The 14,445-nt window shown below is 36.8% G+C and overlaps 1 protein-coding gene across 1 annotated transcript; it reads right to left on the reverse strand.

The window, feature by feature from the left end:
- Positions 1 to 25: 25 nt before the first annotated feature.
- Positions 26 to 13,020, reverse strand: LOC135724786 (uncharacterized). Its single transcript, XM_065244510.2, has 5 exons — positions 12,674 to 13,020; positions 7,037 to 7,196; positions 5,656 to 5,798; positions 4,550 to 4,726; positions 26 to 1,741 (listed from the first exon to the last, which is right to left on the reverse strand). Exons 1-5 carry the CDS (start codon positions 12,753 to 12,755, stop codon positions 1,611 to 1,613), a joined length of 693 nt encoding a protein of 230 aa, XP_065100582.1. The 5' UTR covers positions 12,756 to 13,020; the 3' UTR covers positions 26 to 1,610.
- Between the last annotated feature and the right edge of the window lie 1,425 nt (positions 13,021 to 14,445).

The raw sequence follows: 14,445 nt of genomic DNA on the forward strand, positions 1-14,445 counted from the left end.
AAAAAATGACGTAACCCACAAAGAATCAGTGGAAGATTTTTCTTTATAGAAAGAAAGACATAGAATAGACAGAAGCGTTGGACAACATTAAAATTTCGCTTTGTATTTATTAGATCGTTTGCCTGTATTCAAAACTTGTTGCTATTTAAAACCTCAAGTAAAGAAGTAACAGGGGAAATTTTTAGTGATGCAGTGCACCGATGTATCGGCCGCCGATATTAATCGGCCGATTTTTGATGAATTTGAAACCATCGGCAATAGCACGAGAAAGGCCGATACCGATTGTTTATTAATTAACTGCATAAAGAAATCCATTATATGTAAAAAATTGAGTTAATGTTGTTAATAAAATAAATGCTAAATAGCTAAAACCACCTTTGAAGGTTGTCATGCTGTCTTATTATATTTGTTTTAGCTTAATTTGTGCCTCTCTTATTATGTTGGTCAGTTGAATTTTAATTAGATCCAATCCATGTTCAGTAAAAATAATTTGATGCAGAAATAAACTAGCTAATAGACCAACTGTTTAGTATTGTATACAAGTGTTTAATAACGGCATCTGTATCGGCCTGAAGTTGTCTGTTTAAATCGGTATCGGCCCAAAAAAATCCTATCGGTGGATCCCTAGAAATTTCTAAAATGAGCTGCCGCTCTCATTCGAAAAAAAAAAAAAAACGAAGTAGGTTTTTTGCAAACAACAGGGTCCCTTATCTGCTACAAGTTGCGCAAAAGCATAATTGCTGTGATTAACAAAATTCACTTGCAATGGCAGAAAATATCACAACTATTACAATAGCAAACCAACTAAACCCTGCGATAAACGTGTCCATTCGTACAAGGCATATTCTGCATCTTCGACTGTACATAAAACTATAAAGTCTGACATGACTTTCACAGATTAATGACGTTAAGCTGAACGGCATGCTGTCGTTATATTCCTGACCGTTTGAATGCACAATTATAAAGTGTCCATTTTCTGACAAGAATGTGCAAAAAACATAAAGCGAGTGCCTCAACTATAAGGCACTTAAGGTCGGAGCCAATGGTGTAGTGGGCAAGTGCTCCGACATGTGGTGCAGACGCACTTTCGGCGACCCGAGTTGGAGTTCCGGCTCGGGGTCCTTTGCTGATCCCGTACCCCTCTCTCCACCCTATACTTTCCTGTCCTCTCCTACCCTACTATCTATCTAGTAAATGCAAAAAATGGCCCAAAAAATAAATAAATAAACTATAAGGCACTTAAGAAACAAACGAGGAGTGTTTTCAATTCGGTGGCTGAAAAAAAAACAAATATTTCCCTTTTTGCTAAATGTAGAAAAACCGAACGATAACCAAACGTTGCTAAATATATGGCTTGTGGCTACAAATGGCGGGGGAGTAGAGAAAACTACATTTACGTGACGTGTGCGACAAAAGAGATGTTGGTCAAAAACAAGAGTTAAAAAAGCACTCAGTCAGTATTTTTAATCCAAACATCTTTTTGAAAGGATGAGAGCGCTTCTTCCGAGATTTGATTGTGGAAGTGAAGTCCGGTGAAGACTGACGTCACAGATGCTTGTGGTTTAGTAACCGGTCTTTGGTGGTGGCATGTAGGCTGGGTTGTACGCTGGTTAAGTTGAGTTGTAGTCTGTTGGTGGTGGTGGTTGAGTAAAACCAGGCTGAACTGGAGGATGTATGGGATAAGAAACCTGACCGGGATCAAAAGCTGCCTGGCTGTAAGGAACAGGATATCCTGGACCTCCTGTTAAACGACACACAGTTATAGTTTATGTTCACTGAAGACAACAAATTCAAATAAACAAGCAGAAACCATAAAACGTTCTCCATTCTAAATAGGAACAATGTTTTTAAAACTCCTGTGTGTGTATATATATATATATATATATATATATATATATATATATATATATATATATAAATATATATAATTATTTTTTTTTTAAACAGTTATAGATGGTTTCAGCAGTAACAACATAAACAAGCGGCTTTCGTGGTCATCACGTAAGTTCCGGTAAACTCCGCGAAGAATAAATAACAACAAAGTCCTTTTAAAGTACTGTAGTGTATTTATATAACAAGCAAAATAAACAACACGTAGATTATATAGGAACGCAAAACATTTGTTATTTTCAATGAGTTCAATTTCAGCAACTAGTCAGACCATTAAACAAACAGAAACCCGAAGTAAAGTTTGGACCAGACGCTTATCGCGTCACCGCACGTGCGCCTGATGAAACAGTCTATAGACAGTGTTGGGGGTAATGCATTAAAAGTAACGTGCATTACGTAATAATATTACTTTTCTGAAGTAACGAGTAAAGAAACGCATTACTTTTTAAATGTACCCATTAATATTTGAGTTACCTGTTTAAAAAAGTAATGTGAGTTACTTTTCAGTTTAATGAATTTGATTTTTTTTTATTTACTGATTTAAACTTAACGTATTGCAAAGTTTACGGCAGTAGACTGTCAAGATGGAGAAAGTGAGCTTTCTTTTCCCAGAAACAATGTAAATGTTTTAACATCAACATTTAAAGTGGACCAAAATCTCCCTGTGTCAGCGTGGGTTTACTCCGGGTACTTCGGTTTTATCTCACAGACCAAAAACATGCAAGTTAGCTGAATTGGAGATACCAAATTGCCCCTCCCTTAACCTGTGTATGGATTAACCGGTTCTTGGTTAAATATAGCCATAGATGCTGGAGCGGCTTGAAGAAGAAAGAAAGAAAGTTGATCAAAAAAGTTAGTTGTAGTTAGTTGTAACACTTGCTAAAAATTTAGTTTGCTGGCAAATATTTCAATACTATTTTGTCTATACACTGAAGTGGATATTGTTTATATATCTGTCTATAATAGACGGGTATCCATACTGTATTCATTCATCCAGCCCTTTTCTAACAATAGTTCAATTATAAATGCACACAGATGTCTAAATGTGTGAGAAAAGCAGCACAATTATGACAAAACATTTATTCATATGTGACCCAGTCTGTGATAACAATACTACAGTTTCAAAATCAAATTCTGAGATAATGAGCATCAAAGTCTGATTTTAGCCATTCATTTCATTATGATTTCAATCTTTGATGTGACCTTATTTAATCAATATTAAAGATATGAACAAAAATAAATTTGACACACGATTTTTGACAGGCACATTTTATTTTGTTGGCAGCCAGCAATCATTCGTGTGTAGCCTATTTAAAACAATGGCAAGAATTACGCTAACGTTAGCTATTTTCATATCGTAAGTGCTGAGGGGTTAGTTGTAACACAGCGTTACAATTAAATATTTAAAAGCCCACCAAAAAAGTTGCTACGAACTGCAGACATATTTCAAAACAATGCTATGTTTTAGTCAACAAGATACTGATTAATATGACATAGCATTGGATTTGGTATCTTACACACCCAACGTAGAAACCGAAAAAAACATATGATGAAAAATGTACATGCCACCAAAACACTCGTTTATCAACAACTCTCTGGAAAACATGATACATTTTCAATAATTTGCGGGAGATCGTGTTTTGGCAGCGTGAACAAATACCGGAAAAACAAAACGCTCAACCTTGTGCAACAATGTAAACAGTCCGTGTTACAACTAACCCCGCATTAGTTTTTGCCCCGCGCACCCCTATATAGGATTATTTAGCATTTTAGTGCCTTTTTTATTAATTAAAGTTATTTTTCCAAAAATAAATTGCACATGATTGCTAACGAATCAGAGACTCTTACATCACAACATTTATGGCGTTGCTTCATTTTATATCTCCACCAAAATCTTAAAAGATCCAGTATTTCCCAACTCTGTAACTTAAAGGAACAGTATGTAGGATTGTGGCCAAAACTGGTATTGCAATTACAAAACTTGTGGCCAAACCTGGTACTGTACTGCAATCACACAACTGGTGGCCAATACATAAAATGACAACATAAACATCAGTTGAGGGCTGCAACTCCACTTTTGAAATGACAATATCCTGGCCAGACCACTGTTGTGAGTGATATAAGTATTTGAAAAGAGAATGGTTTCTTAATGTCTAGTGACATATCAGGGCCATTTTATGATTAATTGATATAAATTTCTTACATACTGTTCCTTTAAATTGTCTATTTTTATACAACTACACAAAAGGTTAAGCTGTATTTTAAGGGATAGTTCACCCAAAAATAATTTTCTCATCCTCGTGAAAAATATATTTTTTTCTGATGAACACAAAAGATGATATTTTAATAAATGATGATTGTAACCATTGACTTCCATAGTACGAAAAACAAATACGATGAAATTCAATGTGGACCATCAACTGTGTGCTTATCATCATTTATCAAACTACCTTCTTCTTCATTTATCACAATACTTCCATAGTATTTGTTTTCCTTCTATGGAAGTCAATGGTTACAATCAACTGTGTGCTTACCATCATTTATCTTCTTTTGTAGAAAAAATAAATTCATACAGGTTTAGAGCAACACGAGGGTGATAAAATAATGACAGAATTTTCATTTTTGGGTGAACTGTCCCTTTAAGCTTTACAGATCTTACCAGCTTCCTGAAATGGGGGTGGTGGTCCCACTGCATACGGCTGTCCCTGATGCGGTCCGGTCGGCATGGGCTGCCCTCCGTAAGCCGGCTGACCTCCGTACCCTTGCTGAAGGGGCATAGGCTGGTATGGTGGGTTTCGGGAAGTTATGACCGTAGTTGTTGCTGTTGTCATTATAGCTGCACAAAGAATAAATAAAAGCAACATGTAAATCTGTGATCAATTAAATCATTATTTCAAACAATCCAACATTTTAATAGTCTATTAAATTAGTCACAGATGCTTTGAGTGCATCTTGTGACATGTAATGGCCATGTGCAGGCCTACGCCTTTATCACTTCCTTATTGACACGCATACACAAGACGAATAATGGGAGATGGAAACGTATTTGCCGAAAAAATTCTGACGTAGCCAACATTAAACCCACGTGACTGATCATTTAGCTATATCAGCTGACGTTGTTTTTTTTCCATATATGGGGCTCGACGTCGTCACAATGCCGGACGTCGTCATTCGCTCCGCACCCAATTTGCATTTGTTTTGCAAATTTTAAAAAGATTCACTTTACGTTGAAAACCCAGCTAATGACCAGTGTTGGGGGTAACGCATTACAAGAAACGCGCATTACGTAATAATATTACTTTTCTGAAGTAACGAGTAAAGTATCGCATTACTTTATAAATACACATTAATATTTGAGTTACTTTTTTAAATAATTCAAATTAAAAATAAAATTATGTACCGAATTAAACTGAACATATTAACGAAGAATTACACACTCTGTGCGCCTGAGCGGGAACAGTTTGAGTCTGAAACGAAGATGGCAAGCCAGAGCTTGACATTTTTGCGATCATAAAAACACCTGCAAGGCCTGAAAGAGATCAAGCCTCAGCCAAGAAGTAACGCAAAAGTAACTTAAAAGTATTACTTTCCATGAAAAGTAACCAAGTAACGACATTAGTTACACTTTTGGGGAGTAACTTAATATTGTAATGCATTACTTTTAAAAATAACTTTCCCCAACACTGCTAATGCACCTTTACAATTAAAAACCTTAATATCTTATATTGAAGACGTACACATAAGACAACATATATGCATACTTACATTCACGTTTCCTGCACTTTTTGTAGAGACAGCAGCAGGGACAGACGCAGCAGATGGTGAGGAGAAGAATGATGAAGCCTACAATCGCTGATGCCACCACCGAGCCCACAACCATAGCCGTGGTACCACTGTTGTCTGTATAACTTAATTTTTTTTAAATATCAATAAACAAACATTAGAAAACACATTAAACCGTTCAATTTCTTGCATGGTTGATTTTGCAGAGTTTAGATGTCCAACATTTGTCTGTATTGAGAAAGTTTGGCTAAATTTATTTCCTTATTAGTAGAGCCCGACCGATAAAGGATTTTGAAGGCCGATACCGATGCAAATGTTTGTTGGTTTTAAAATCCGATATATATCGGCCAATATTTTTAATTTTTATTTATTTCAGAAACACGCAACAAAACATTAACAGATTTCCCTAACATTAGTTATTTGTAGTTATGAGTTTTAACTAAAATAATATGATAATGCATTTTAAAAGAAACTTTCTTTTATTTTCTCGTGAAAACCGTTGTTCTCTCTGCCCGACTCTTGCTGAATCAGCAGGTTGCAGGATGTGTGACGCGTTATACACGAGTGTTGCCAACAGGGAGGTTGTAGAGTGCCCTCTGTACAACGGCAACACTCATGACATGGTTGAAGGCTGTTTCGTCCATTTTTTTAATATATTAATTTATCGGCCATTATGAATGCCGATACCGATAGTTTGGAAAATGCCTAATATCGGCCTGCCGATATATCGGTCGGGTCTCTTTTAAAGGCTTTTCATATCTCATAGTTTTGTTCAGATTTTATTTGTTATATTAGGGATACATCGATACAAAATGTCCGTGCCAATACAGATATCCAGTTACTTAAAATGACATCTACCGATAGTTTTGCTTTATATGTCTTGTTTTAAAGGATTATGTTGCGAAATCCTAGAAGTGCAGTGTGTACTACGTGTACTACGTTTTTGACCAAATTCAAAATAACCCTTTGATTGCCAAAATGTCCTAATCATCGTGACCGTTTTTAAATCGACTTATGTCCGAAAAATGCTTTTCTCTGCCGATACAGATTATAGGCCGTTTTTACGGTGCATCCCTGGTAATAACGTAGACTTCAACTACAACAGCTATATGATTCTGTGGTGATAACCGGCTTACTCTATATCCTTTACTTATCCAACATCATTAAGTTAATCTTTAGTTAAACTCTACAAAGCAAAACAGAATTCAGTAAATTGACATCCCTAAAATTGAACCCTCAGTATCCAAAATGCTAAATGATGACAAGAACTTAAAGTTAACACTATCATTTTAGTGCAAAACAATAACATAATGCATTGATTAACAAAGTGATGATTGATACTTTGAACGACACAATAACGTACACAAAACAATATTTTTCTTCATCTTCTGTATATTTTTCCATTGGATTGTAGCAACAATATCGGTAAGAACAGGTTCCACAGCAGAACGCCATATTCTTGCAGTGAATGGGTGGCTTGTATATGCCATTGTAGGTCCAGAAGCCCTCACAGTCACCATTGGCTAAACAAAACAAAAAGACAAGAGAAATGTGAGGCCAGGGAATACCATGTTTAATTCCTTTAGGCTGTTTTTTACGTCACTTGAGCAGATTTCAAAACGTGTGGTTTGGGAAAATTAATCACATTACAGAAAAAATCCAGCTAAGACCTGGGCTGGTTTTATCTGGTCTCCCAGCTAGGTTTTAGCTGATTTTGCTTGTGAAGCAAGCTGATCTTTCTGTGATTTGGACCCTTTTTATGCTGTACTTAGCTGGTGAGGCTGGAAGACCAGCTGCCTTACTAGCTTGACCAGCTTTGCCAGGCTGGGAGGACCAGCTAAACCCAGCTACCAGCTTATGCTAGTCTTAGCTGTATTTTTCAGTTGGGAGATCATTTAGCAACGACAAAATACACAAGCCAAATTTTTTGCCATGCAATAACGTTGCAAAGATAGGGTGACCATACGTGCCATTCTTCCCAGACGTTTCCTGGCCAGGATTTCGGTGCGTCTTCCAGAAGTCGTATTTGTTGACTGCATACATCATAGAGGATTATTATTATTATTACAGAAAAGCAACTGTTACATTTTAAGGTAAGAATGAAACTACGATTGTATGTCTTATGTTTTTAACTGAATGGGATATGCGGTCAACAAATACGAATTCCGGAAGACGCAACGAAATCCTGGCCAGGACGCGTCTGGGAAGTATGGTCACCCTATACAAAGACAACCAATATGAAAATCAACAATGGTTTTATTACAATTAATTTTATTACATTGGTGGATTGATTACCATTAGTTTAACCACAGTTTTACTACATATATTATGGTTAAACTAGGTTTTGAAATTTGTGGTTACTATTACTATGGTTATGCAAATACAAAGTTACTGTGATTAAACCGTGGGATATTTTCCTAAGGGAAGTAAAAAACAACAACAATTACTACTAAAAACGCTTGTGTGAAAACAAAAACTTAAAACACTTTTGAAAATCATCCATTTAATAGATGAAAAACATGCTTTAGCTGACCAAAATAGTATATATTTTTAAATTAACCATTGTTTTAGTAAAAGTTTTTTATTACCATAGTTAACATACAAATATCACGTTTATACTATGGTTATTGTAGAGAGACCATAGTAAATATATGGTTACTATGGTAACTAACGTAAAAAAAACACTACAGTTACAGTAACGTAAACCCAGAGTTGTATAAAGAGAGATTAACGACACTCTTTGATCACGTGATTCATGTAACATTCTACAGTTCCAAACCAAGCCGGGCTGTCAATCTGTTTGCATAGGTTTTCAGCTATTTTAGTTAAATATTAGCTTGTAATGTGAATTGATTACTATACTTACTATGTGTATAACGTTTTTTACTAGGGAGTGATGGAAATACAGTAAATCAGTTAATAATAAAGATAAACAGTTAATGGTGACCCAAAGATAACTGTGGTTATCTATAGCCACTACAGCAACACAGTTTATCTTTTATTTTTGTAGCAAAATATGGCTATATAAATGGCTATCAATCTGCTTAAAACATAATTCCTACACTTTTACTATATTAAAATCACAAAAAAGATCGCCAACGCGGTTATTTGTAACAGTTAAACATAACAGATACACACTAAATTCATATTTAATTATATTTATAGTGCACATTAAATGTTAATACAGACGATTTTTTAATATAGATGATTTTCGAGGATATATCACTCGTATTACCTACCAAACACAATGAAACACACAGCAGCATTGTGAAGCAGTGTGACTTTCTTATAAGGCATTTAGCTTCTCACTGTTGCCCCCTAGTGTTACTCGTAATATATAAAAAAAGATATGATAACTAAATATTAAAGTAGATGGCCACCAGTAATAAAATATTAAACCATTGAATCTATATTATTCACACATTATACACAACTCATTAAAATATAATTTTTTTACTAGTTATTATTAACGATAATCATTACCTACAGCAGAGTTCATAAAATATCACTGTTGGCTATATTCATGAAATGTCCGAAAATGTAAAGAGAAACAGTAATTTCACTGAAATGAATGGGCTTCAGTGCTGCGTTTGGAACTATGGGTCACTACATAAGCCCGATTTATAGTCATGCGTAGGTTCTACGCCGTAGCTACGGCTACGGATAGCCTGTGCGTAGCTCTGCATAGCCTGATGCGTGCCTCGCAAAAAATTTAACAGCGCGTCAGATCTACGCGGACCGCAAGCGCTGTGATTGGTCCACCAGAACCCCTCCCGTCAGGTAAAAAAACCTGTGTCATAGGTATTTCCGTTTGCGACGGTAAAAACAAAGATGAGCCAAGTTGAGGAGTGATTTAACTCAAACTGCAACAAAAGTCACTGTTTATTTACTTCCATCATTGCTGGTCTTCTCAAAACATACACAACAAGTTGCTGTTTCTTCTTTGTTTGTGGGTTAACTTGCCAAGCTTCTTCTTCTCTGACGGTCGCGCTGCTACTGTGGTTACACGCGTGGATACTGCCTACCAGCGGTTTCCGCGTGTGTTTGCACGTCGATGCGGAGGACGACGCAAAAGTATAAATGAAAACCGACGCGGAACCTTTGCCGTCGCGGCTACACCGTAGGACCTACGCACAACTATAATGAGTACTCCCCAGGCTTTGTCCAGAAAAAGCAGCAGAAACACTAGGCTTGCTTGATATTAGCAAATTCTGCACAGAATCGATCACCGGTGATCAGCGCAAGATGCATGTCGGTTAGAAAAGTGTCCGACTTACGTCCGACTTGCTCTGATGTCACGCTACGTGTGCAAAATAACTCTCGCGATGGAGAGGCGGGCTCGTCGGATTCTACAGCCGAGCGCAGTTGCTCTCCATCGACTGCGTTGACGAAAAGCACGATGGGAGAAGACGTGCTGCTGACGACACAGCTTAATGCTCATTGGCCCGGGCATGTCAGCTGATGACTTCTTAATTCTAAAAACTCATTCCTGTAGTAGTTTTTATATTAATTCAATTGTTCTTTACTATGACATTTATATTTTTAATTCCTTAAACTTTTGTATTGGTGTATTGTGCTGTGAGCTGTTTATATTTCACACAACGGAAACTAATTTGTATTACCACTAGACTTGGATTTATTCATCCCAACATTTACTAAGTAACCTTTTCCAGTAACGAACAGTTCACCTTGGTTGATTCTCCTTAAAAACATCTTTATGTTAATGCATTTATTGGTATTTAAGTTGCATCTATTTAATCCGCAATAAAATACGCGAACGTGATCTCTGCCTCTGCTGACGTTTGAAGTCGACTGGACTGCGAGATTGGTGTCTGACTTAAAAACGCTTTTTTACTCCTCCCCTCACTGCAGCCGTCTGCTCTCGTCTGAATTTCAGGCAAGGCAAGCTGTATCTCAAAACAAGCGCGAGACTAGTCACTACATGACACCCTGTTACTTCCAGAGTTGGGTATAACGCGTTACTGTGTAACGCATTACTGTACTCTAATTACTTTTCCTGATAACGCAGTAACGTAACGCTTTACATTTTAAATGTATGTAATTTGATTACAGTTACCAATGACAACAAAATTACGTTACTAGCGTTACAAATTAAGTGTTGAAAAATTAATAAAAATGTATTTTAAAATGACGTTTTGCCATTGCACGGCAACGTCTGCGAGCATGCGCGCAGCGTCAGTTAACGAGCATATGCTTACTCACTCGTCTGAGACGCAAGCAAATGGATGCTATGTAAGCGGTGGTTGATACTGTAAGTGGAATACAGACAATACATGTCCAAAACCTTGGCATTTCAGAGTGGGCTTTGCGCGATGACATCTGGTCTGCTAGAAGCGGTCGTACAGGTGTGTTTTTAAATCACTAATGTACAATAAGGTTTTATTTGTTAACATTATTTAACTATGTTATTTTATCATGAGCTCAATGCGTGCACTGCATTAAGTAATCATATGTTTATTTAAACAATTACCAAAACAACTTTTAATTGTTATATTTAACGAACTAACATGAATATTAACATTCTTTAACTTGACCAAAAAGCCCTCGCGAATGCGACAACGTGTTAAAACTATCGTTTCTGTCTCCGCGACCGCGAATGAATGTAGATAGTGTAGCATTCAAGAGAAATGCACAGACACTCGTTTAACTAAACTGCTGGCTTTATTTTAACAGAGCACCCGTAGGACGATGCTCACGCACATCCAGTCGCGCGCCCGCGCCAGAGCGTGCACAACATCATAGCCCAAAACAAAAACAAAAAACCCCTCCCCTCATTGCACTAACCAATCACATTTCAGGGAATACATGGCAAAGAGAACAGAAACTCAGCGTTAACCCTTACAGAACAGAGTTGTAATAAACATCCAAGAACATCATTTTAAACACTGCTACAATAGATAGATAGATAGATAGATAGATAGATAGATAGATAGATAGATAGATAGATAGATAGATAGATAGATAGATAGATAGATAGATAGATAGATATAATGTAGAATGTTTAATGAGAAATGTTAAACATCTGTAACTTATTATAAAAGCTACAAATGTTTCTGGATCACTATATGACCAGTAATTTTAGGAGGGGGCAAAATCACACCAAAATAGCTTTAAGCATTCAAATATGCACTGTAATCATTACTGTTTTCAAATGTTACAAGAAACATTTTCACATTAACACTGCGTTTGGGTTTATCTGTCCTTGTTTCTGACAGTTTCACTTTGTAGTTTTTTACATTTGATGTTGTCAAAGTAACTTAAAAGTAAAGTAATTAGTAATTAGATTACTTTTTGCATGTAGTAATCAGTAATGTAATCAAATTACAATTTTAAAGTAGTAATTAGTAATTTGTAGTGGATTACTTTTTTTGAGTAACTTACCCAACACTGGTTACTTCCACATTCCATTCTTCCAACGGACGTCTATGTGAGTGTCGTAACTCTCCGAAAACAATAGAAAGTGAAATAACCACAAACATGCGCTATGAAAAGTTCATTTATCGAATATATCGCGGATTTGAAGAAACTATATTGGGATAAAATTAATTATCTGTGTCGTGCCAACGCACGCGTCCATTGTTTGTCCGTACGGACCCACTCAGCTGTTAGTACTTTATAGCTATTAATTCACGTCAGACGTCGTTTGTTTAAATCATTCCCTTACGGCGGGGCCGCGAGATGGTGCCACTACTTTTTTTGTATAATTTAATGTAATTGTAAAAATAATTTTTTATTAAAAAATTGAGTTTTAGAACAGTTTTTTGTCACACATTTTCACAGGGGGGCCGCACGCTGAAAAAGTTTGGGAACCACTGGTTTCACTATCGTTAGCTGAAAAAAACCATCGTTACAATAGTTAAATCACGGTTACCACAAAACCACCATTGGGTTGCCAGTTATACTCAATTCACCAATAAGTTACTACAAAAAACAGGTAATTTTCGTTAGGGTTCAGACGTGCTGCCCTCGCTTAACTTACCGACTGTTACGGTGAATAGAGCCGCAGACACTAACAGAAAAACCGGGACGGCGGAGGCCATAGCGCAGCTCTTTCCCGTCATTAACGTGCTCTGTGTCCGTATGCACCGACGAGTCTGCGTGAAATCCTGCTATGGGCTTCAAGAACAAAACTTTGTCACGCGCGTCATTAATGTTAAAATAATGCTGAGGTTGTTGTGACCGTGGGACGATATAAAAATAAAAAAGTATGTCGCGTGAAGTTTCCATGGGCAAAACCACCAAGTAACACGAGCTTTATTTTCCCCAAGGAACACGAGTTGACGGACCCTCAAGAGAGACTCACGTTACATTCACAAAGCCCCTCCTATCCTGATATTTTTTCGGATAAACGAAAACGAAACAAAGACCTTCCACCTGGGAAATAAATACTGTTGTAGGATACTTTAGTGTTTACTATTGTAAAAGTAGTTTACTGTTGTATATAATAGAATTATACTACAAATTGTTAGTGCATGTGGTATTGTGTAGTATATTAACTAAACTTACTGTATATTAATTTGATAAACTGTGGTAATTACTATAACATATCTTAATATTGTTATGGTAAGGTTAAAAAATAAAGTACCTAGGAATTTTATTACTATAGTAAATAAATACTAAAGTATTATGTTTCATGCTATATAGAGCAGGGGTGTGGAACCCATGGGTCCTGGAGGGCAACTGTCCTGCAGTTTAGTTCCAACACTTAGAAATTAGAAAAAAATAAATTTAAGTCTTCAGGATTACTTGGAAATGAAATGCAGGTGTATTTGATTAGGGTTGGAACTAAATTCTACAGGGCAGTGGCCCTCCAGGACCCAGGGTTCCCCACCCCTGATATAGAGGGTATGCAACGATGTCACTTTTCCACGTGACCACGCAAAATGGCTGGCTGTTGTAGCGGCGAAATAAAATAAAATTTCTTTCATTTGTGGCTACTGTGCAGGTTGTCAATTCAGCAGGAAAGTTTGCCGTTCTCCCTCTGTTTACAGACGGAGGTGAGTGCACATTAACGCGCCGATGACGTATGGTGTCTGCGTGAACAGGTTGCACAGTGGCATATGCAAAACACGTTCACACGTTCAAAAATTGCATGTGTCCAATTGTTGCGTTCGGATGAGTTCAATGATTTGTTGAAAAGTTTTTGGGTCTACGCCTTTTCCAGATGACATACATTTATAAAAATACATTTAAACAACTTAAAGGGATAGTTCACCCAAAAATTAATATATAGTCATTAATGACTCACCCTCATGTTGTTCTAAACTCGTAAGAACTCCGTTCATCTTTGAAACACAGTTTAAGATGTTTTAGATTGAGTTCTTCAATTTAATTGAAAATCTACGTACGGTATACTGTCCATGTCCAGAAAGGTAATAAAAACATCATCATAGTAGTCCATGTGACATCAGTGGGTCAGTTAGAATGTGTTGAAGCATCGAAAATACATTTTGGTCCAAAAATAACAAAAATTTCGACTTTATTCAGCATTCAGCGACCCGCCGGTTGGAAACTTCTTTAGTGCCGTTTTGGCCAATAGAGGGCTGCAAAGCGAATATGAAAGTGCCGTTCACCCCGTTTCGAGTGGATGAACGAATGAAACTTTTTGGAAACGTTATTTTAAGGTAAAAAAAATCTTTGGTGTTGCTTTAAAGGAATAGTCTACTCATTTTACCTTTACCTTAACTAAGAAGAGTTGATACATCCCTCTATCATCTTAGTGCATGCACGTAAGCGCTGGGGCGCGCTGCG

Source organism: Paramisgurnus dabryanus, chromosome 24 (genome assembly GCF_030506205.2).
Source record: "Paramisgurnus dabryanus chromosome 24, PD_genome_1.1, whole genome shotgun sequence".
NCBI classification, from domain to species: domain Eukaryota; kingdom Metazoa; phylum Chordata; class Actinopteri; order Cypriniformes; family Cobitidae; genus Paramisgurnus; species Paramisgurnus dabryanus.

Excerpts from the sequence above, each read along its gene's own strand:
- LOC135724786 (XM_065244510.2), bottom strand. The coding sequence starts at position 12,755 with ATGACGGGAAAGAGCTGCGCTATGGCCTCCGCCGTCCCGGTTTTTCTG. Across the intron at positions 7,197-12,673 it reads TCTATTCACCGTAACAGTCG|CCAATGGTGACTGTGAGGGC; the intron begins GTAAGTTAAGCG and ends TGTTTTGTTTAG. Across the intron at positions 1,742-4,549 it reads ACCCCCATTTCAGGAAGCTG|GAGGTCCAGGATATCCTGTT; the intron begins GTAAGATCTGTA and ends GTCGTTTAACAG.